This window comes from Balaenoptera ricei, chromosome 8 (assembly GCF_028023285.1).
Source record: "Balaenoptera ricei isolate mBalRic1 chromosome 8, mBalRic1.hap2, whole genome shotgun sequence".
NCBI lineage: Eukaryota > Metazoa > Chordata > Mammalia > Artiodactyla > Balaenopteridae > Balaenoptera > Balaenoptera ricei.
This window is the reverse complement of record NC_082646.1, coordinates 36,410,156-36,435,794: the sequence shown is the minus strand read 5'-3', so window position 1 is coordinate 36,435,794 and position 25,639 is coordinate 36,410,156. Positions and strand designations below refer to the sequence as shown.

The 25,639-nt window shown below is 34.7% G+C and overlaps 1 protein-coding gene across 2 annotated transcripts in view; it reads left to right on the top strand.

The window, feature by feature from the left end:
- CNTN5 (contactin 5) overlaps positions 1 to 25,639 on the top strand; it is a 1,402,912-nt gene that overhangs the window by 872,306 nt on the left and 504,967 nt on the right. For both annotated transcript variants that reach the window (XM_059930535.1, XM_059930534.1), the window contains exons 5-6: positions 8,136 to 8,259; positions 8,388 to 8,563. In XM_059930535.1, coding sequence (XP_059786518.1) covers positions 8,136 to 8,259; positions 8,388 to 8,563 — 300 coding nt within the window. The remainder of the gene's footprint in view (positions 1 to 8,135; positions 8,260 to 8,387; positions 8,564 to 25,639) is intronic.

The following is a 25,639-nucleotide window of genomic DNA, read 5'->3' as shown; positions in this document are numbered from 1 at the left end:
GAATGAATAGCAGACTAGGTGATACAGAATAACAAATAAGTTATCTGGAAGATAGAATAATGAAAATCACCCAAATAGAACAGGAAAAATAAAAATAAATTTTATAAAATGAAAGCAATTGAAGAGATCTCTGGCCCAAATAAACAAAATAGAAATGAAAGACCAGAAATGACAAATGATATCACAGAGATACAAAAAAAAAAAACATAAGAGAATGCTATGAACAGTTATATGCCCACAAATTGGACAACCTAAAAGAAATGAACAAATTTTTAGAAAGATACAAACTGCCAAGACAGAATCAAGAAAATCAGACTATTTTAACAGACTGATCACTAGTATTGAAATTGAATTTGTAATTAAAAAACTCCCAGCAAACAAAGCCCGTCAAGGACTGGATGGTTTCACAGGGGAATTCTATAAGACACATAAAGCGGAACTAATACCTGTCCTTCTCAAACTATTCCCAAAGCTGAAGAGGATGGAACACTCCAAAATTCATCATATGAGGTTACAACAACCCTGATACCAAGACCAGATAATAACACTACAAAAAAATAAAATTATAGACCAATATGTTTGATGAATATACATACAAAAATACTCAACAAAATATTAGCAACCTGAATATGATAATATCTAAAAAGGATCATACACCATGATCAAGTCAGATTTATCCCAGGAACACAAGTATGGTTCAACATTTGCAAATCAATTTTTTCTACTCTGATTGCTGTGTTTAAAACGTCCAAAACTATGTTAAATAATAGTGGTGAGAGTGAGCATCCTTGTCTTGTTCCTGATTTTAGAGGAAATGCTTTCAGTTTTTCACCATTGAGAACAATGTTGGCTGTGGGTTTGTCATATATGCCTTTATAATGTTGAGGTAAGTTCCCTCTATGCCTACTTCTGGAGAGTTTTTATCATAAATGGGTGTTGAATTTTGTCAAAAGCTTTTTCTGCATCTATTGAGATGATCATATGGTTTTTATACTTCAGTTTGTTAATATGGTGTATTACATTGATTGATCTGCATCTATTGAAGAATCCTTCAGTTCCTGGGATAAACCCCACTTGATCATGGTGTGTGATCCTTTTAATGTGCTGTTGGATTCTGTTTGCTAGTATTTTGTTGAGGACTTTTGCATCTATGTTCATCAGTGATATTGGTCTGTAGTTTTCTTTTTTTATGACATCTTTGTCTGGTTTTGGTATCAAGGTAATGGTGGCCTTGTAGAATGAGTTTGGGAGTGTTCCTCCCTCTGCTATATTTTGGAAGAGTTTGAGAAGGATAGGTGCTAGCTCTTCTCTAAATGTTTGCTAGAATTCACCTGTGAAGCCATCTGGTCCTGGGCTTTTGTTTGTTGGATGATTTTTAATCACAGTTTCAATTTCAGTGCTTGTGATTGGTCTGTTTATATTTTCTCTTTTTTCCTCGTTCTGTCTCAGAAGATTGTGCTTTTCTAAGAATTTGTCCATTTCTTCCAGGTTGTCCATTTTATTGGCATATAGTTGCTTGTAGTAATCTCTCATGATCCTTTGTATTTCTGCAGTGTCAGTTGTTACTTCTCCTTTTTCATTTCTAATTCTATTGATTTGAGTCTTCTCCCTTTTTTTCTTGATGAGTCTGGCTAATGGTTTATCAATTTTGTTTATCTTCTCAAATAACCAATTTTAGTTTTATTGACCTTTGCTATCATTTCCTTCATTCCTTTTTCATTTATTTCTGATCTGATCTTTATGATTTCTTTCTGTCTGCTGACTCTGGGGTTTTTTTGTTCTTTTTTCTCTAATTGCTTTAGGTGTAAGGTTAGGTTGTTTATTTGAGATTTTTCTTGTTTCTTGAGGTAGGATTGTATTGCTATAAATTTCCCTCTTAGAACTGCTTTTGCTGCATTCCATAGGTTATGGGTCATCATGTGTTCATTGTCATTTGTTTCTAGGTATTTTTTGATTTCCTCTTTGATTTCTTCAGTGATCTCTTGGTTATTTAGTAGTGTATTTTTTAGCCTCCATGTGTTTGTATTTTTTACAGTTTTTTCCTGTAATTGATATCTAGTCTCATAACATTGTGGTTGGAAAAGATACTTGATACGATTTCAATTTTCTTAAACTTACCAAAGCTTGATTTGTGACCCAAGATATGATCTATCCTGGAGAATGTTCCATGAGCATTTGAGAAGAAAGTGTATTCTGTTGTTTTTAGATGGAATGTCCTATAAATATCAATTAAGTCCATCTTGATAATGTGTCATTTAAAGCTTGCGTTTCCTTATTTATTTTCATTTTGGATGATCAGTCCATTGGTGAAAGTGGGGTGTTTAAGTCCCCTACTATGATTGTGTTACTGTCGATTTCCCCTTTTATGGCTGTTAGCATTTGCCTTATGTATGGAGGTGCTCCTATGTTGGGTGCATAAATATTTATAATTGTTATATCTTCTTCTTGGATTGATCCCTTGATCATTATGTAGTGTCCTTTTTGTCTCTTGTAATAGTCTTTGTTTTAAAGTCTATTTTGTCTGTTATGAGAATTGCTATTCCAGCTTTCTTTTGATTTCCATTTGCAGGGAATATCTTTTTCCATCCCCTCACTTTCAGTCTGTATGTGTCCCTAGGTCTGAAATGGGTCTCTTGTAGACAGCATATATACAAGTCTTGTTTATGTATTCATTCAGGCAGTCTATGTCTTTTGGTTGGAGCATTTAATCCATTTACATTTAAGGTAATTATCAATATGTATTCTCCTATTACCATTTTCTTAATTGTTTTGGGTTTGTTTCTGTAGGCTTTTCCCTTCTCTTGTGTTTCCTGCCTAGATAAGTTCCTTTAGCATTTGTTGTAAAGCTCGTTTGATGTTGCTGAATTCTCTTAATTTTTGCTTGTCTGTAAAGGTTTTCATTTCTGCGTTGAATCTGAATGAGATCCTTGCTGGGTAGAGTAATCTTGGTTGTAGGCTTTTCCCTTTCATCACTTTAAGTATGTCCTGCCGCTCTCTTCTGGCTTGCAGTTTCTGCTGAAAGATCACCTGTTAACCTTATGGGGATTCCCTTGTATGTTGTTTGTTGGTTTTCCCTTGCTGCTTTTAATATTTTTCTTTGTATTTAATTTTTGATAGTTTGATTAATATGTGTCTTGGCATGTTTCTCCTTGGATTTATCTTGTGTGGGACTGTCTGTGCTTCCTGGACTTGACTATTTCCTTTCCCATGTTAGGGAAGTTTTTAACTACAATCTCTTCAAGTATTTTTTCAGACTGTTTCTTTTTCTCTTCTTTTCTTGGACCCCTATAATTCGAATGTTGGTGCATGTAATGTTGTCCCAGAAGTCTTTGAGAGTGCCCTCAATTCTTTTCATTCTTTTTTCTTTATTCTGCTCTGTGGTAGTTATTTCCTTATCTTCCAGGTCACTTATCCATTCTTCTGCCTCAGTTATTCTCCCATTGATTCCTTCTAGAGAATATTTAATTTCATTAATTGTGTTGTTCATCATTGTTTCTGTGCTCTTTAGTTCTTCTATGTCCTTGTTAAACGTTTCTTGTATTTTCTCCATTCTATTTCCAAGATTTTGGATCATCCTTTCTATCATTACTCTGAATTCTTTTTCAGGTAGACTCCCTATTTCCTCTTCATTTGTTTGGTCTGGTGGGTTTTTACCTTGCTCCTTCATCTGCTGTATATTTCTGTGTCTTCTCATTTTGCTTAACTTACTGTGTTTGTGGTCTCCTTTTTGCAGGCTGCAGTTCTTAGTTCCCATTGTTTTTGATGTCTGCCTCAGTTGGTAAGGTTGGTTCAGTGGTTTGTGTAGGCTTCCTCATGGAGGGGACTGGTGCCTGTGTTCTGGTAGGTGGAGCTGGATCTTGTCTTTCTGGTGGGAAGGGCTGCATTTGTGGGGGGTGTTTTGGGGTGTCTGTGAACTTAGTATGACTTTAGGCAGCCTTTATTCTAATGGGTGGGGTTGTGTTCTTGTCTTGCTAGTTGTTTGGCATTGGGCATCCAGCACTGGAGCTTGCTGGCCTTTGGGTGGAGCTAGGTCTTAGTGTTGAGACAGAGATCTCTGGGAGAGCTCTCACCAATTTATATTATGTGGGGCTGGGAGATCTCTGGTGGTCCAATGTTCTGAAGTCAGCTCTCCCACCTCAGAGACTCAGGCTTGACGCCATGCCAGAGCACCAAGACCCTGTCAGATACACGGGTCAGAAGAAAAGTGAGAAAAAATGAAAGAAAAATAAAATAAAACTATAAAATAAAAAAAATAGAAAAGTAATAAGAAAAAAAGAAGAGAACAACCAAATCGAAGCACAAATCCACCAATGATAACAAGCTCTAAAATCTGTACTAAGATAAACATAAAAATCAGAAACAAGTCAGTCACAGACAGCAAACTCCAAGTCTACAGTTGCTCCCAAAGTCTACCGCCTCAATTTTGGGTTGCTTTGTTGTCTATTCAGGTATTCCACAGATGCAGGGTATATCAAATTGATTGTGGGGATTTAATCTGCTGCTTTTGAGGCTGCACATAAAAATTTCCCTTTCTCTTCCTTGTTCACACAGCCCCTGGGGTTCAGATTTGGTTTTGGCCCCACCTCTGCATGTAGCTTGCCCCCAGGCTTCTGGTCCCTCCCAGAAAGGATGCGGTTAAAACAGAGGCTGATTAGGGGGCTGTTGCTAATTCAGGCCAGGGGGAGGGAGGCGTATGGTAGTTAAAATTGGAATGTGGGGCAAGACTGCAGCAGCAGAGGCTGGCGTGACATTGCAACAGCCTGAGGCATGCCATGTGTTCTCCCAGGGAAGTTGTCCCTGGATCACAGGACCCTGGCAATGGCGGGCTGCACAGGCTCCCGGGGGGTTGTAGATAGTGACCTGTGCTTGCACCCAGGATTCTTGGTGGCTGCAGGAGTAGCATTAGCGTTTCATGCCCTTCTTTGGTGTCTGAGTTGATAGCCGTGGCTCACTCCTGTCTCTGGCGCTCATTTAGGTGGTCCCCTGCCTTCTGTGGGCAGAGAGGGAATGAATCCCCTCTCCTCACTCACCCTGAAACAATGGTCTCTTGCCTCTTAGGTAGGTCCAGAGTTTTTTCCGGACTCCCTCCTGGCTAGCTGTGGAGCACTAGCTCCCTTCAGGCTGTGTTCACACAGCCAACCCTAATCCTCTCCCTGGGGTCTGACCTCCAAAGCCCAAGCCTCAGCTCTCAGCCCCCACTCACCCTGGCAGGTGAGCAGACAAGCCTCTCAGGCTGGTGAGTGCTGGTCGGCACCTATCCTCTGTGTGGGAATCTCTCTGTTTTGCCCTCTGCACCCCTGTTGCTGCACTCTCTCCGTGGCTCTGAAGCTTTCCCCACACCCACCCCGTCTCTGCCAGTGAAGGGGCTTTCTAGTGTGTGGAAACTTTTCCTCCTTCACAGCTCCCTCCTAGAGGTGCAGGTCCCATCCCTTTTCTTTTATCTCTGTTTTTTCTTTTTTCTTTTGCCCTATCCAGGTACGTGGGGATTTTCTTGCCTTTTTGGAAGTCTGAGGTCTTTTGCCAGCATTCAGTAGGTGTTCTGTAGTAGTTGTTCCACATGTAGATGTATTTTTGATGTATTTGTAGGGAAGAAGGTGATCTCCACGCCTCAATCCTCTGCCATCTTAAGGTCTCCTGCAATGCATCATTTTTATCAATAGATGGAGTCTACTACTACAGGTGTATGTATAAAATAGTCTGTCTGATTTTGTCTATAATAATACCTTGTTGGTATGGAATTTTAAAAACGAATCCCTTCAGAGATGATAGAATCATCTTTGATTACTCTTTGCTGGGGACTGGAAAGCTCTACATCAACCCAGGCTCTTCCACCCCTTACAATGAACTTTATTTCTAAGAGAAAACCAAGAGAAAGAGGAAGAACAAAGAGAGAGAGAGAGAGAGAGGAAGAGGGCTCACTGAGTCACTAAGATGCTTTCAAAGTGACAATGAACAAAGATATCTAACAGAGTACAAGCAGTCAGAATACATGTTTTTCAGACTAGTCCCTTATTTTCCAATCTGTGGTTTAGCAGATCTCAACTCTCTGCTTTTCCCCAGTCTGGGAAGCCTTTATTTCTCTTGTTCTGTTTTGACAATTTTCAGAATATAAGATTTGGAACCATAGAAACTTAGTTAAAATCAACTATTTACTATGTGGCTAATTTTGTGGAAGTCTCCTCTCAGAACCTCAGCGTTTTCAACTTTGAATTACAAATAATTATAAAACTCAGCTCAGATAATTAAATAATAATATATGAAAGTGTTTGTAAATGTTATTTAAATGTATAATAATAATTATTATTGTTATAAATAATAGTAATAGTAGTAGTAGTGATAGTGGTAGTGGTAATCAGGTTCTATATTCCAAAGCCCTGGCTTTGTGTCCCAAAGTTATCATTTATTTACTATACAAATTTACTTAATTGATTTCAGCCTCAGTTTTGTCTTCTACAAAATGGGGAAATTAAATAGATAACTAATAAAAACCTATCATATAGCACAGGGAATTCTACTCAATACTCTGTAATGGCTTATATGGGAAAAAAAATCTAAAAAAGAGTAGATATATGTATATGTATAACTGATTCACTCTGCTGTACACCTGAAACTAACATAACATTGTAAATCAACTATACTGAAATAAAAGTTAATTAAAAAATAAAGGGTACTACTGCTAAAGAGAAAAATTAAAAATCACTGCTCTATAAAAGAAATAAAAATAAAACGAGGAAATTAATTCTAGTCACATTGTTGTTATGTGTTACACGATATATTGCATATAAATTATTCAGTATAATGTCTGACATATAGTAATTATAACACAAGTAAACTTTAGTTATTATTCTTATTAATTATAATTTACTGAGTACTTGTGGCATACTAAGTATTTACAAATGTTGATTCATCCTCATAATAATATTGTAAGGAGACATTATTATCCACAATTAATAAATGAAGCAGCAAAGGATAAAAGTAGTTGGCTCAAGGCTAGAAAATGATGGTATTAGAATTTGAACCCAAGTGTCTGACTCTAAAGCTCAAGAATTTTAAAATATATATAAAAATATAAGATATACTTATTAAAAGTTAATCTTATGCATCATAGATATTTATAACATTAATTTAAATAATTATATTTTAATGAGTAAAGACCAGAAGGAATTCTTTTTTCATGACTTGATTGTGCAGTTTAATTCTAACTGAGATTTTGACAAGGTTTCATGTGCTTTTCTGAATTTTTAAAAATTCATTATGATGCAACAACATGCAGTATAATATTTTGACAATAATTTTCTCAAGTTATTTATTTATCAAATCATTTATTTTCCTCTTTTAAAATAAAACTTTAAGTAACAGCAATATAATTTGGTATAGAATAATACATTTTAGTTATTTTCATGTAATTTTTTTTTGGTTGTAGCTAAGGAAAAAGATGCCTTCCTTTTTATGCCTCTTCTCTTCTTATTTACTTATTTACTTTATCTACCAGCTGGTAAACATTTAATTGTATACAGTTTTGTCATCTTTATTCAATTATTTGACTTATTTTGAGGACATGTCTCATTTATTCCATGAGAATGTGTGTACTTGCATTACATCATTTTCCCCTTACAATCCAGCATCATTAAGCACTAAAAGTCCTTGATTGAATGAGTGAAGAAAGGAATATGTGAAAAATGCACGAGGACCAACATTTTCATGTCTGTAGTACCCAAGCAGTAACACTATATTAGTTCATGATTTTCCTTTATCATATATTATTTTTAACATTCTAAGATTTTTACAAAATTTGGGGTTTTTTAAAATAATGTTTTTGTTTAATATTATTCTCCTTAGCTCCACTTCTGGTGAATTCAAAGATATATATTTTAAAAAGTACAACATCTATGTTTGAGATGTGTTTTTTCATTTCATATATCATATTTTTAAAAGCAGTCTTAGTCAATGACAGAAAAAATCCATTTAGGTGTCTGCAATTTTCTAAAACAATGTAATTTGCTAGCTATATCTTTCTTTGATAATATGCCTGTTTATTATGAGGAAAGTGCAATAATTTTGAGTAGGAACATAGTGGAGAAAAAATGTCTTGATATTTCGAGAAATTTTAAAGTGTTTCCTTTTGGTCCTTACAGAAAGTGTGGACTACGGGCCAGTGTTTGTGCAAGAACCAGATGATATAATTTTCCCGACTGATTCTGATGAAAAGAAACTAGCACTGAATTGTGAAGCTCGTGGCAACCCAGTTCCCAATTACAGGTAGAAATTCACTGTTAATCATTTTTCTTAAGTCTTAAAAATTCCTTTCAATGAGATTCTGACACTCCCAGGGAGTATTATAATGTCTCAAGTAATTTTTATGCATTTGTCTTCTGATTTTTCCTAAGATGGCTTCGAAATGGAACAGAAATAGATTTGGAAAGTGATTATCGCTACAGTTTGATAGATGGGGCCTTCATTATAAGCAATCCAAGTGAAGCAAAGGATTCTGGCCATTATCAGTGTTTGGCAGCCAACACGTTTGGAAGTATTCTTAGTAGAGAAGCTGTACTTCAGTTTGCCTGTGAGTAAAGTATTGCTCTTTCCACATATACATATATAGTGTGTGTGTGTGTGTGTATATATATACATATACATATATATATATAAAACTTTAAAGTTTAGTGAGGCAATAGCTTATGACTTCAACTTTTAAAATCATGGTATAAACTGGTAATGATTAGAAGTATGAAAACAATGTGTTTCTTCCTGAGATATTTTCAAATTCCCTGAAATGTTTGCCCTCTTCACATAAATAGTAGTCTGGTGAGGTTAAAAATTCTGTTCATAAAAGCAGATAAAGTTTTAGAATTGAAATATCCTTTGAAATCTAGTAAGAAATAGATTTTTAATTTTTTCTGTCTGCCTTTAAAATATACACTTAACTGCTTTTATTCTTCTACTGTCTATTATAGTCACTATTTGCTATAGATTCTTCTGGACATACGATAGCACACACTAAAAATTCTGCTTGTAGTCAGGTAACCAAAGAAATGCCTCTGAAATGTTAATATCTCAGATTCTGATTATAACTTCCCTCCCAAGTGTCCCAGTTTTTTTGTTAGAAAAAAGACACCACATGTAATCATTCGTGTATACTAGAATATATACATTTTCTAAAATAGATCGTATATCTAATTAACTAAATGTAGAGATTTCTTAAAACTCTTGAAATCATTTCATTTATGATGGGGTCTTACACCAAATTAAGGATAGGCTACTGGGTGAGATCATTTCTTAGTAGGTAATCCTACTTGAATTAAATTCTTGAGGATTGTAATCTCTAAGAAATAGAAGGGCCAGGGATCTTTGTGTTAATAATTCATATGTAACTATAATGGCTATGTAATTTGTCACAAAAAGATTTTTAAGTTAAAATTACACCCTGAAGAATGGAATAATTGATTTTTGTCTGTATAATCGTCATGTATTATGTCTAATTAACCCAGAACCCAGACACCCTATTAAAGGAGTGTGAAGGAGAAAAGGAAAGAATAAAGGAATGATAATGGATTCAGTTTCGAGAACATCGAGCTAGATACTAAAAAAATCAAAATATCTTCTAAAGTATAATTGGCTAAGGAGTTTAGATTTGTACTTTACATACACCAAATATACCAAGATAGAAGCCTAAGTATACTCCTTTTGTTTTTGAAAATATTATGTGGTGTATCACAGAACCTAAAACTTTTCAGTATGTACATTGAAAAAATCCTAATAAACCAAATAAACAACCTACCTAATGGCTCCTCTGTTTAATAGAGCAGTCTTTTCAAGACAGATACAGCAAATCCAGAAAACACGATGTACTAGTATTAGTGGCTTATACCTTTCTCTTTGGTCTATACTCTCTAATACAAGTACGCTAATTCTCAATAGCCTGTATATCAGTTGTTTTTCTCCCAAATCAGCAGTGGTGGCAAAATATGCAATGTTTTCTGCATTATTCAGACCAGAAATCTATTTACTGAAAGATCCTAGATGTCTATATGATTGTGTCTTTCTAGATTTTTGCAAAGACCTGTCACAGCTATCAAATAGTCAATCCCACCTACAGTGAGCAAGTTGGCACCAGCATTTACAGTTCAATGACTAGGCAAGGGAAGCTTTATCTCTCAATCAACCTACCTACCTACTTACTTATCTTATCTATTCCACATCAAGCTGTCCTGAACTTAATTTAGAGCAATATTTGCTTTATTTTTAACTTAAATGTATGGGTAGACAGACACATGCAATCATTGGTAGTGTCTTATTACTCTGCCTCTCCCCAACCCCACCCCACCTGACTCACTGCTGTGTTCTGGAGACCATACATATGCATAAGAGCCTGTAAGATGCCTGGTTGAAGCAGTCAGTCACTTATATAAGGAAGGCCACTTCTGCCTCAAAATTGCTCCCCTAGATTCCATTATGTCTGCATTGATGATATAAAAATTAAGTCTGTTAGGCTTAGTTTTATGTTTTGCCTGGTGATATTTGGGGAAAAAGTGCAAATACAGGTGATAGAGAAGATAGGATGAAGAAAATCAATTTGCTTTCTAGTATACCTACCTGGGTGTGAGCATGGGTGCTAGGAGTCACCCATTCTCTAGGAATCAGGGTAGTTTTATGATTAAGGGGAGAAAATGAGGTAGGATGTTGGGGAGAAAGAAAAGAAGGGGCTTCTGAAAGGAAGTGAGAGCAAACAAATGTAAAGCAAGATTACAAACTTGGTGGCAACTTTCCTTTACATCATGATTTTCTATGACCAGCCTCAGAGATAGAGAATGAACTCACTGTTTGTTGTTGATAGAATGCTTAATGTCCAAAGGGCTTTTGTGGCTACAGGAACTCTGATTACTTTTTATACATTTTGAAGCTGAAATCATTAATTATTTATATCCATCAGCCACTATTTATGTAAAAATTTAAATATGTATTACATAACTAATATTTCAAAACAAGTATATTTAGTAAGTTTAGATAATTATTAAAACATATTAGATTAAATTAAATATTTAAATCTAATACAAGTCTGTTAAATGTTTTAAGTGTCATATAATTAAACAAAATTACAAATTATCAAAATGATTACAAATTTATGAACTCGGTTTACAATTATTTTGTTATATAAATATTTTTACCTTTATATCTTAATTTTATCATGTATTACACAATAATTTTATCAGCTATGGTTTTCTACATTGTGTAGTGCAATTGTGATTTTCTAAAATCAAATAGAAAAGAGGATCATATTACCTAATCCAGAGTAGTTTCTGAGTTATCAACCAATTGAATTTGGGTTGCTCCTTTCAAAGTGAGACTGTTAACAGACTTGGCCTCTTTTATAATTTGAACATTATTTTTGTTATATCAATAATACTTTAAATAATAATACTTTAAATAATAATAATAATACTTTAAATCTATAGCTTTTGCATAGGCTTTCACCTTTTGAAATATGACATATTTGCCTAAAATAATGTGATTTTAAGACTTAATTGGACAATGTTAAATAAACATTAAATGTGTCTTCCCTAATTATATTCATAGAAAAAAGTACTGATCTATATTTTATAAATAAGTACATATTTAAATGAAGAATCAAGATATTCATATATTAACAATTCCATACTTATTAAAAGTAATAACATTTAAACATATCCTACTAGAATTATCTTCCTTTTGTATGAAAATTATATATATTATATACACACATACATCATATTAAACTTTCCAATTTTGAGTATCATTAAAGTTGCATGAGATTTTGCAGATTAACCTTATTCATATACATATATAAATTGTCACAATTTGACTATTGGGAATCCCTGAATGTTAGAGTCTTTGTCCTCATTAACCAGAAATATATTTTAAAATATTCTAGCTTTCCTCCAATAACATCTTGATCTTGTGCCCACCCCCCAAGTATAGATTCAGCTACATTTCGTTGACCGTAAGGCATAATGTTATTTATAGAAACTAAAATCTAGGTGTTAGAGGTGCATATAAGATTGATCCAAATAAGTTCCGGTGCTGAGGAAGATGACCTTATTGCCAAACCAGCTTAGTAAAAAAAGATTTTTAAAAACAAAAACTTTTTTAAGGTCTCAAGTTCATATAAGTAGTTTATATTTACTTAATGCTTACTTCTATGGCAGACAATGTTCTAAGTGTTTTAAAATATGTTAACTCATTTCATCTTCATAACCAACCTATGAAGTATTATGCTGTTAAATGTAAACACATTTTACAGATGACACCTCTTATTTAACTCTAATAGTACTCAGTCTTTTCCTTATATAAATATGTATTATATTCATTTTATGGTATACTCATTTTGATTTTAATATCTTTCTCAAACAATAATTATATTATAATCTTTCAAAAAAATCTTTTTATGTTTGCTTCATCAACCATCATTTTATAATCAATATATTAATACCTATGTGTAAAACAAAAATAAATACTGGGATAAAAATTAAGTATATAATCATTCTGCATTTATTCTCATTGCTTAAATTAGTTAATAAATCACTTGCTTAATTTTCCTTATGGAAATTTAAGAGCTTAAGGCACATTAGATCTCCTTCTAGATCTAGAATTTGGGGATTTATAGTACTTTTGGTATGTAATTATTTTTTTCTTATCATATTTTCTCATTTATTATACCTTTTTCTCTTAATTTAAAAATTTGTTAGACAATCTATAGTTAGGACCTGGAAAGCTACATTTTCTAAATAATCTTGAGACAGGACATGGATGACTGTGGCTGTTATCAAAAGCTGAAACTATCATCATAGATTCTGGCTTTTGAAGAGAATCGTGATTAGGAAATGAGTGTTGGCACTTTTACCTGTTGATGTAGCAATAATAAAAGATATATCTAATGTATACTAACTGTAAGTGTAAAATAAATTTAGTTTCTTTAAAGTTTTGTTCCTATTCCCTTGTCACTCAACATATCAACAAGTGTATATTTATATAATAATTATTTTGATTTACTAATATATTTGATCTTAACCTCATTCCAAAGGTGATTTATTTAACTTGCCATGTAAAATCATATACCATGAAGGATAAATATGTAAATTAGTAAATACAACACCAGGAGAAAAGTACATTTCATCATAAGAGGTCAAGATAGTATAAGCCATATGTCTCATAATTATTATGGTCAAGACATAAATATTTCCTTGGGAATCCCAGTAGTAAGAGAAAAAGGAGAAATACAAACATTTAAAGGATGTTTGTTTGAGAAGAAAATTTTTTCTTGACATTTAATTCTCATAGAAATTTCTCAGCTGAGGCTTTATATAGAGATTTTAACATCTCTACATCAACTCAATAGCACGTTTAATTAGCCTTAAAACCAAACCAATTTTTTAAGCCTTACTTAAAACCAAACCAATTTTTTAAATGTAACTAGAATTTAATCATGAAGCTATTCACTTCGTTCATTTATAAATCTTTTTTTTTTAATTTTGATTTGAGCAGCTGATGGATTTGAGCAGCTGCTGCTCCTTTTAACCCACCTCTCACATGTCTAAATATCTACCCATGAGGATCTTTCAATTTAAGTTCTCCCTAAATGAATATTTATAAACATGGCTCAGCTTAGTTAATGTTAATAATATACATTAGCATTAATAAATATATATCTCATAAGGGTGTAGTAAAAATTAATGAGGTGGAGAAGTCATGTCTGTGAACTGATTTTTAAGTTCAGAAAGAGAGACATAAATAAACACAAAGTTGGAGTATTATTGCTAGTGATGATTGTTACTGGTTATCAATAAGATTATTTTTGACAGAGTATATTTTACTCCTGTAGCTTATGTTCATCATGAGTATAATTTCCTCACCTAGTATAGTGATTTTTCTTCAGTGACAAGCAGGAATACACCATATAAAACTTTGTCACTCTATTAGCTCATTATCATGCTGATGAGAATTTTGAATTGATAATGTGACACTACACACTTCTCAAACATCCTTCAGAAATCTAAGGCTCATAACAGTTTCTCCAAAGTTTGGATTTTTAGAAATAATTCATACCAGCAAGTCAAACATAAAATGAATCAAGAATAAAATCTCCTCATGCTGTCTCTTGCTTCAAAAATATCTTTATATGCCATCCAGTAAATTGATAGTTCATATCTAAATTCAAACATATTGCTTTTCAGGGTATTTAAGATGATGTAGTTCCAGAATATTGCATTAGTTTTCCTTGAAGCAGTTGATTAAAATAACCCCCTTAACTCTTTGAGAGATATATGATTTTTGTAGACTTTGTATTTAAGCAGTTTAATTTAACCTTTCATTTTCATATAGAACTCAAAAATTACTTCTCTAGGTTTTTCTTAACGTTTTCCCCTAAAGTAAAATTGACCCTAGGCTTTAAAATCACATTTTACTAGCATTTATATCTAATAAAATTATTTGAATAATTGCTAACTCTACAGTATATTCGAAGCTTTATCCCATTAGTCTATGAGGTTTAGTTCATAATAAATTTATTAAATTATTTGAATATTAACCTGGATGAGTCACTCTGGCATGGATGATTTTACTAATTATAAAATTATCTGATTTTATTACAAGAGAAGTTATTAGTTTGTAATTTTGTCTTCTATAAACAAAGCAACACTGTTTTACTTGTATAACATCATTACTCAAAGAATACAGTTTAAGTTTTCCTTTAAAATGACAATTATTCTGATCATAATAGATATGGTACCTGTGAGTATATGACCCCTTGACAAACTATAGTATGAATTCTTTGAGATCACAGAAAAAATTTTTAATTGAAAATAGTTTCACATCCTGCCGACTACACCACCCTCCCCTTATGGTGATCCATAGGCACTTCCCTGGGGGACCAGTGGTTGAGCCTTTGTCTTCCAATGCAGGGGGTGCAGGTTCGATCCCTGGTCAGGGAGCTAAGATCCCACATGCCTTGTGGCCAAAAAACCAAAACATAAAACAGAAGCAATATTGTAACAAATTCAATAAAGACTTTAAAAATGGTCCACATCAAAAAAAAAAAAAAATCTAAAAATATTTGATTTTATGCTTTAAAGGAAAGTTATGAGTGAATCAAAGTGGAAATCTGTGGCCGATTGTCCTCAAATAATTAATTCTTAATTTTATTTAAAAATTTGCAAGAGTTGTGTTTATTAAAGTTCATCCAAACACATATTTTCATTATTTATGGAAATCATGAATAACTCTGGCCACATGTGAGAGATAACAGTGAAATGGCTTGAGCTCGGGTACAAGAGCTCCTCTCAGTGATCTCAGTGCTCTGCTTCTAGTTTTTAGAAATTCAGAAAGGCATTTCTTCACTCATGTTGTGTGAAGTAACTCAGAAAGACCAGGATCAGGGAGCATACAAATCCTCTGACCCTTAATGCTCAAGCCCATTTACCTAATTCATTGTTCCCTAATCCTTAGCAGAGTGTCTTTAGAGATCTTTTCCCAGCATAAAAAATTCCAAGGAAAAAAGTACAATGGAATTTAAATCTCACTACTAGTGCCACTTTTACTTGATAAAATAGCAGTTCCATCTCAGGACATTATATAATCCTGATGAATAGAAAGATACTAATATACAACAAGAAGCATAAACAAAGATGCAGATATGAGTCTTTTCTAAATTTATTTTACTCCAAAAAATCTTTTCTTGAGGGACAAGTCCAAGTGAATATGTATTACACAGTCTAAAGTTCTTGTAATCTGATTGCCATTTCCACACATTGCTACTCTTCTTGTATAACAATAGATGGATGGATAGATACATAGACAAATTGAGATGTGGATGTATAGATGTGTATATGTATATGTGTGTATGTATATGTCTGTCTGTATGTACATAAATTTAATAACACTAACACAAGAGTAAGCAGCGATAGCTATTGAACACTTAAAAGTCAGGCAAACTGTTAAAAGCATTTAATGCATCATCACCCTCTTTAATCTTCCTATCAACCTTATGAGGGAAGTTCTATTTTTGACCTAATTTATAAATGAAAAAAAAGTGAAGCTCAGGAATGTCAAGTTATTTTCCCAAAGTCACACAGCTAGTAAATAATAGAACAGCAACTCCAATTCATATCTAACTTTGAACATCATACTTATAATCTACCTTGTTCTACCCTACACTGTACTTAACCATGCAGTTTTTGTTCAACATATCTGTAGTTGTTTTATTCATAGAACATTTACTCAATCTCTACTCTCTTGGGCATTGTTCTAGAAGTCAAGGAGCCCATAATGAGTATCTCTCCTTGACCTACCAGAAAAATTGCCTACTTGGAACTCCTGCCTGCTTCTTCTACTTCTTAACATCTCCCTTCTCCACCCTACCCGAACCCCACTAAAATCCCTCTGTATTGTTTTCTGAAATGATATAAAACACAATTATGACCATATTGCCCCTGCATAAATCCCTGATGTTTTACCATAATTAAACAGAAGTTTGTAACTTACCCTTTAAGTGCATAAAGGGCAGAGAGAATCAGAGGGTTGCTCTGGAAATATGTATGCAGATAGCTCTGTAGGAAAAGTCAAATTAAGAAGTCATTTTGATAACCTAGGTAGAAAGGACTTGAAGGCCCTGATGTATTGGATATGATAGATATCTGTAGGAGGCTCCAAAATAAATGAGAATTTGCAAATGGCTGAATAAGAAGGGGTGGAAATGTAAAAAATATGGAGGAGTTAAAATATCAAAATTCTGAGCTTTGATCAATTCAATTGAGCAATACATAATGCTGTTACATAATGAAGTCACACAGAGAAGAGGAACAAGTTTCTGGAAGAATAAAGTGATTTCAGATGAGGTAGTTTTATTCTGATTTTCAGAAGAAAATACCCAACATTTAAAAATATTGGTTGACCCTCAGGAAAGGCAAGCAGCAACAGAACATATTGAGAGACTCAATGAAACCATAGGGATGGTTCATCAAGAGAAATTATATTAGGAAGAAAACAGGACTAAGGATTAACCTTTAGGATTATACACATTTCTCTGATAGAAAGATAGTGAAAGATAGAAAGAAAGGAGTTAGTGAAGAAGATAAGAAAAGAATGATCCGAGAGGTGCAGCAGAAACCAATAAAATAGAACTGATATTCAGAATTTTAAGGTAGGAACTGTCATTCACGTCAAATGTTGTAACACTCAGAAAAGACCTTAGGACTTTGAGACTTTTAAAAATCAATTTTAGTAAAGATCGAGACAGAAATCAGAATTGAAGGCATTTAAGTACAAGATATTATAGTGGATTATGATTTTGACTGTAACAGTAACGATGATGTTTAACAGAGTTTTGTTGACATGACATGATAGTGAAACATTGTGTTATTTGGTAGTAGAAAGAAGGGAGTCAGTGTAGAGGAAGATGCTGAAAATAGAGAGTGTCTAATTAGTGAAACGAATTTCTGCTTTCCAAGTAAGGTATAGGTTTCCTCTAGATTTTAATTTGCTTCTAGGGAAACATTATGCCACACAGAAGATACTCAATGTTGTAAATAGTATGTGGGACTAGAAAAAAACTAATTTTTTTTCAATAAAACACAACTATTATCTCAAGAGAAGTAGAAACTACTTTACTACCGCCATAACTTTGTAACACTCAGTGGAAGAATCACATGGTAGTTAGGTTTAACTGGTATTTTTCCCATTCCCAAAGAATGTAAAGAAGAGGAACTAAGAGGATAACCCCTAAGCAAGACCAAATAATTAGCTGTGTGCTGCTCAGAAGGGCTTCCGCACCTGTGAGTTCATGGTCCTGGTTTCTATATGAGCTTTCTGCAGTGTTTCTATGTCTTTTTTTGTTTTTTTTTTTCACACACACACACTGTATTTTATTTTTACAAGAGATAAATAGACTGACACCAAGCATTGTACATGGATGACCACAACAAAAGCAACAATGATTGCAATTACCAAACATGAAACACACTCATACTATGTCATAATATTGACATTCAGTCCAGTAATCCTCCACTGTAACAGCTCCTTTACTTTGCAGTGAAAATTGATTTGTATATTCTTTGCCTCTGAGTCCTTGTGGTATTTTTTTTTTTTTAATTCAGACAGAAAGTCACAAAAATTATACTCATCCTCATCAGTTCACTCAGTCCCATGTAATTAATTTTTTTTTTTATCTTGATCTTTTGTTAGCACTTTTATGAGTTCATCAGTTTTTCATTAGAGTTCTGAAAATGCTTATTCATTCAGTTCAGCAGTACAGTCCGTTACCAGAAACCTGTACTTGTCAGAGTCTTTTCCATGAATTCCTTGAAGATGAAACCCTTTTATAGGAACATATTTGCAAAATCATCAGAGTACACCCAGAACTGTCTGTAAATGACAAAAGACTTAAAAATGACCACGGTTAAAGATCTGATGAAAGTTCATAATAATGCAGTTGACAAGAAAATTAGTTATTTCTGAGATATACATTTTAAAGTAATAACTAGGATTATTACTTATAACATTATACCAGAACATATAAGATTTTTAGAAATTTCATGTAATGTCTGAAACATTTATATTAACATATTTCCATACATATTTCCATACAAATACAAATATAAGATTTTTAGAAATTTCATGTAATGTCTGAAACATTTATATTAACATATTTCCATACAAATAACCCAATGAAAGTTTAGTATTAGTTGTTTTGTTTGTTTTTTTATACTGCAGGTTCTTATAAGGCATCAGTTTTATACACATCAGTGTATACATGTCAATCCCAATCGCCCAATTCAGCACACCACCATCCCCACCCCACCGCAGTTTTCCCCCCTTGGTGTCCATATGTCCATTCTCTACATCTGTGTCTCAACTTCTGCCCTGCAAACTGGCTCATCTGTACCATTTTTCTAGGTTCTGCATACATGCATTAATATACGATATTTGTTTTTCTCTTCCTGACTTACTTCACTCTGTATGACAGTCTCTAGATCCATCCACGTCTCAAAAAATGACTCAATTTCGTTCCTTTTTATGGCTGAGTAATATTCCATTGTATATATGTACCACAACTTCTTTATCCATTCGTCTGTTGATGGGCATTTAGGTTGCTTCCATGACCTGGCTATTGTAAATAGTGCTGCAATGAACATTCGGGTGCATGTGTCTTTTTGAATTACGGTTTTCTCTGGGTATATGCCCAGTAGTGGGATTGCTGGGTCATATGGTAATTCTATTTTTAGTTTTTTAAGGAACCTCCATATTGTTCTCCATAGTGGCTGTATCAATTTACATTCCCACCAACAGTGCAAGAGGTTTCCCTTTTCACCACACCCTCTCCAGCATTTGTTGTTTGTAGATTTTCTGATGATGCCTATTCTAACAGGAGTGAGGTGATATCTCATTGTAGTTTTGATTTGCATTTCTCTAATAATTAGTGATGTTGAACATCTTTTCATGTGCTTCGTGGCCGTCTCTATGTCTTCTTTGGAGAAATGTCTATTTAGGTCTTCTGCCCATTTTTGGATTGGGGTGTTTGTTTCTTTGATATCGAGCTGAATGAGCTGTTTATATATTTTGGAGATTAATCCTTTGTCCGTTGATTCATTTGCAAATATTTTCTCCCATTCTGAGGGTTGTCTTTTCGTCTTGTTTATGGTTTCCTTTGCTGTGCAAAAGCTTTGAAGTTTCATTAGGTCCCACTTGTTTATTTTTGTTTTTATTTCCATTACTCTAGGAGGTGGATCAAAAAAGATCTTGCTGTGATTTATGTCAAAGAGTGTTCTTCCTATGTTTTCCTCTAAGAGTTTTATAGTGTCCAGTCTTATATTTAGGTCTCTAATCCATTTTGAGTTTATTTTTGTGTATGGTGTTAGGGAGTATTCTAATTTCATTCTTTTACATGTAGCTGTCCAGTTTTCCCAGCACCACTTATTGAAGAGACTGTCTTTTCTCCATTGCATATCTTTGCCTCCTTTGTCATAGATTAGTTGACCATAGGTGTGTGGGTTAATCTCTGGGCTTTCTATCTTGTTCCATTGATCTATGTTTCTGTTTTTGTGCCAGTACCATATTGTCTTGATTACTGTAGCTTTGTAGTATAGTCTGAAGTCAGGGAGTCTGATTCCTCCAGCTCCATTTTTTTGCCTCAAGACTGCTTTGGCTATTCGGGGTCTTTTGTGTCTCCATATAAATTTTAAGATGATTTGTTCTAGCTCCGTAAAAAATGCCATTGGTAATTTGATAGGGATTGCATTCAATCTGTAGATTGCTTTGGGTAGTATACTCATTTTCACAATGTTGATTCTTCCAATCCAAGAACATGGTATATCTCTCCATCTGTTGGTATCATCTTTAATTTCTTTCATCAGTGTCTTATAGTTTTCTGCATACAGGTCTTTTGTCTCCCTAGGTAGGTTTATTCCTAGGTATTTTATTCTTTTTGTTGCAATGGTAAATGGGAGTGTTTCCATAATTTCTCTTTCAGATTTTTCATCATTAGTGTATAGGAATGCAAGAGATTTCTGTGCATTAATTTTGTATCCTGCAACTTTACCATATTCATTAATTAGCTCTAGCAGTTTTCTGGTGGCAGTTTTAGGATTCTCTATGTATAGTATCATGTCATCCACAAACAGTGACAGTTTTACTTCTTCTTTTCCAATTTGTATTCCTTTTATTTCTTTTTCTTCTCTGATTGCCGTGGCTAGGACTTCCAAAACTATGTTGAATAATAGTGGTGAGAGTGGACATCCTTGTCTCGTTCCTGATCTTAGAGGAAATGCTTTCAGTTTTTCAACATTGAGAATGATGTTTGCTGTGGGTTTGTCATATATGGCCTTTATTATGTTGAGGTAGGTTCCCTCTATGCCCACTTTCTGGAGAGTTTTTATCAGAAATGGTGTTGAATTTTGTCAAAAGCTTTTTCTGCATCTATTGAGATGATCATATGGTTTTTATTCTTCAATTTGTTAATATGGTGTATCACATTGATTGATTTGCGTATATTGAAGAATCCTTGCATCCCTGGGATAAATCCCACTTGATCGTGGTGTATGATCCTTTTAATGTGTTGTTGGATTCTGTTTGCTAGTATTTTGTTGAGGATTTTTGCATCTATATTCATCAGTGATATTGGTCTGTAATTTTCTTTTTTTGTAGTGTCTTTGTCTGGTTTTGGTATCAGGGTGATGGTGGCCTCATAGAACGAGTTTGGGAGTGTTCCTTCCTCTGCAATTTTTTGGAAGAGTTTGAGAAGGATGGGTGTTAGCTCTTCCCTAAATGTTTGATAGAATTCACCTGTGAAGCCATCTGGTCCCAGACTTTTGTTTGTTGGAAGATTTTTAATCACAGTTTCAATTTCATTACTTGTGATTGGTCTGTTCATATTTTCTGTTTCTTCCTGGTTCAGGCTTGGAAGGTTATACCTTTCTAAGAATTTGTCCATTTCTTCCAGTTTGTCCATTTTATTGTTATAAAGTTGTTTGTAGTAGTCTCTTAGGATGCTTTGTATTTCTGCGGTGTCTGTTGTAACTTCTCCTTTTTCATTTCTGATTTTATTGATTTGAGTCCTCTCCCTCTTTTTCTTGATGAGTCTGGCTAATGGCTTATCAATTTTGTTTATCTTCTCAAAGAACCAACTTTTAGTTTTATTGATCTTTGCTATTGTTGTCTTTGTTTCTATTTCATTTATTTCTGCTCTGATCTTTATGATTTCTTTCCTTCTACTAACTTTGGGTTTTGTTTGTTCTTCTTTCTCTAGTTTCTTTAGGTGTAAGGTTAGATTGTTTACTTGAGATTTTTCTTGTTTCTTGAGGTAGGCTTGTATAGCTATAAACTTCCCTCTTAGAACCACTTTTGCTGCATCCCATAGGTTTTGGGTCATCGTGTTTTCATTGTCATTTGTCTCTAGGTATTTTTTTATTTCCTCTTTGATTTCTTCAGTGATCTCTTGGTTATTTAGTAACGTATTGTTTAGCCTCCATGTGTTTGTCCTTTTTACGTTTTTTTCCCTGTAATTCATTTCTAATCTCATAGCGTTGTGGTCAGAAAAGATGCTTGATATGATTTCAATTTTCTTAAATTTACTGAGGCTTGATTTGTGACCCAAGATGTGATTTATCTTGGAGAATGTTCCGTGCGCACTTGAGAAGAACGTGTAATCTGCTGTGTTTGGATAGAATGTCCTATATATATCAATTAAATCTATCTGGTCTATTGTGTCATTTAAAGCTTCTGTTTCCTTATTTATTTTCATTTTGGATGATCTGTCCTTTGGTGTAAGTGAGGTGTTAAAGTCCCCCACTATTATTGTGTTACTGTCGATTTCCTCTTTTATAGCTGTTAGCAGTTGCCTTATGTATTGAGGTGCTCCTATGTTGGGTGCATATATATTTATAATTGTTATATCTTCTTCTTGGATTGATCCCTGGATCATTATGTAGTGTCCTTCCTTGTCTCTTGTAACATTCTTTATTTTAAAGTCTATTTTATCTGATATGAGTATAGCTACTCCAGCTTTCTTTTGATTTCCATTTGCATGGAATATCTTTTTCCATCCCCTCACTTTCAGTCTGTATGTGTCCCTAGGTCTAAAGTGGGTCTCTTGTAGACAACATATATATGGGTCTTGTTTTTGTATCCATTCATCCAGTCTATGTCTTTTGGTTGGGGCATTTAATCCATTCACGTTTAAGGTAATTATCGATATGTATGTTCCTATGACCATTTTCTTAATTGTTTTGGGTTTGTTTTTGTAGGTCCTTTTCTTCTCTTGTGTTTCCCACTTAGAGAAGTTCCTTTAGCATTTGTTGTAGAGCTGGTTTGGTGGTGCTGAATTCTCTTAGCTTTTGCTTATCTGTAAAGCTTTTGATTTCTCCATCAAATCTAAATGAGATCCTTGCCGGGTAGAGTAATCTTGGTTGTAGGTTCTTCCCTTTCATCACTTTAAGTATATCATGCCACTCCCTTCTGGCTTGCAGAGTTTCTGCTGAGAAATCAGCTGTTAACCTTATGGGAGTTCCCTTGTATGTTATTTGTCGTTTTTCCCTTGCTGCTCTCAATAATTTTTCTTTGTCTTTAATTTTTGCCACTTTAATTACTATGTGTCTCGGCATGTTTCTCCTTGGGTTTATCCTGTATGGGACTCTCTGCGTTTCCTGGACTTGGGTGGCTATTTCCTTTCCCATGTTAGGGAAGTTTTCGACTATAATCTCTTCAAATATTTTCTCTGGTCCTTTCTCTCTCTCTTCTCCTTCTGGGACCCCTATAATGCGAATCTTGTTGCATTTAATGTTGTCCCAGAGGTCTCTTAGGCTGTCTTCATTTCTTTTCATTCTTTTTTCTTTAGTCTGTTCTGCAGCAGTGAATTCCATCATTCTGTCTTCCAGGTCACTTATCCGTTCTTCCGCCTCAGTTATTCTGCTATTGATTCCTTCTAGTGTAGTTTTCATTTCAGTTATTGTATTGGTCATCTCTGTTTGTTTGTTCTTTAATTCTTCTAGGTCTTTGTTAATCATTTCTTGCATCTTCTCAATCTTTGCCTCCATTCTTATTCCAAGGTCCTGGATCATCTTCACTATCATTATTCTGAATTCTTTTTCTGGAAGGCTGCCTATCTCCACTTCATTTAGTTGTTTTTCTGGGGTTTTTTCTTGTTCCTTCATCTGGTACATAGCCCTCTGCCTTTTCATCTTCTCTATCTTTCTGTAACTGTGGTTTTTGGTCCACAGGCTGCAGGATTATAGTTTTTCTTGCTTCTGTTGTCTGCCCTCTGGTGGTTGAGGCTATCTAAGAGGCTTGATGGGAGGCTCTGGTGGTGGGTAGAGCTGACTGTTGCTGTGGCGGTCAGAGCTCAGTAAAACCTTAATCCACTTGACTGTTGATGGGTGGGGCTGGGTTCCCTCCCTGTTGGCTGTTTTGCCTGAGGCAACCCAACACTGGAGCCTACCCGTGCTCTTTGGTGGGGTTAATGGCAGACTCTGGGAGGGCTCACGCCAAGGAGAACTTCCCAGAACCTCTGCTGCCAGTGTCCTTATCCCCACGGTGAAACAGAGCCACCACTCGCCTCTGCAGGAGACCCCCCAACACCAGCAGGTAGGTCTGGTTCAGTCTCCCCCAGGGTCACTGCTCCTTCCCCTGGGTCCCGAGGCACACATTACTTTGTGTGTGCCCTCCAAGAGTGGGGTCTCTGTTTCCCCCAGTCCTGTCAAAGTCCTGCAATCAATTCCCACTAGGCTTCAAAGTCTGATTCTCTAGGAATTCCTCCTCCCGTTGCCAGACCCCCAGGTTGGGAAGCCTGACGTGGGGCTCAGAACCTTCACTCCAGTGGGTGGACTTCTGTGGTATAAGTGTTCGCCAGTCTGTGAGTCACCCACCCAGCAGTTATGGGATTTGATTTTACTCTGCTTGCGCCCCTCCTACCGTCTCACTGTGGCTTCTCCTCTGTCCTTGGACGTGGGGTATCCTCCTTGGTGAAGTCCAGGGTCTTCCTGTCAATGATTGTCCAGCAGCCAGTTGTGATTCTGGTGCTCTCGCAAGAGGGAGTGAGAGCACGTCCTTCTACTCCGCCATCTTGGTTAATCTCCTCTTTTTTTGTTTTTGTTTTTAGTCAAAATTTAGTATTTTGGGAAAATTATGGAAACGCACATGGGTTTCTCATTATAAATCCTAACAGACCTACTTGCGTATCTGAAACAAGAGTTTTTTAAACTAAAAGCCTCTTCAACTTATTGCAATAAAGTGTTGTTCAACTGTAAATGATACTGTATGATCTGTGTTGGATCTCATATTAAAATATGATAAGCATCTTCCACAACTTTGTTTAGGATATCCTCACACATTGGGCATTTAAGCTAGTCTGTAAGTTTGATAAGATTGTATCTCTGAGGTATGTTTATTGGTCTTACAGTCTAAGTTTAGACTAAAGTGGGATGAGGATGATTGTTCTATGCCAAGGTTATGTTCTGTCCATTCTGTGGGACGTAAGGGCCAAGCATGGAGTTTGTTGGGTCATGGGAATCACTTCATAAACCATTAAGCCTATCTCTATGGACATATATGTATGTATGTATTTATTTGCCTTTCTTTTAAATAATTTTTAAAATTTCATTTATTTTTGAATTTAAGGTACAATTGATGTATAATATTATATTAGTTTCAAGTGTACAACATGATTCAAAATTTGTATATGTTGTGTACTTATTGGTCACCCCAATAAGTTTAGTTAACATCTGTCACCTTACATACTTGCAAAAAGCCTTTTTTTGTGTGATGAGAATCTTTAAGGTCTACTCTCTTAGCAACTTTCAAATATTCAATAAACTATTATTAAGTATAGTCACCATGCTGTACATTACATGCCCATGACTTATTTATTTTATAACTGGAAGTTTGTACCTTTTGACCCCCTTCACCCATTTCACCCACCCCTCACCTTCTGCCTTTGGCAACCACCGATCTGTTCTCTGTGTCTGTGAGCTCAGTTTTTGTTTAAAATTCCATATATAAGTGGCATAATAAGCTATTTGTCTTTCCCTGTCTGACTTATTTCATTTATCACAATGCCCTCAAAGTCCATCCATGTTGTCACAAATGGCAAGACTTCATTAATTTTTATGGCTGAATAATATTC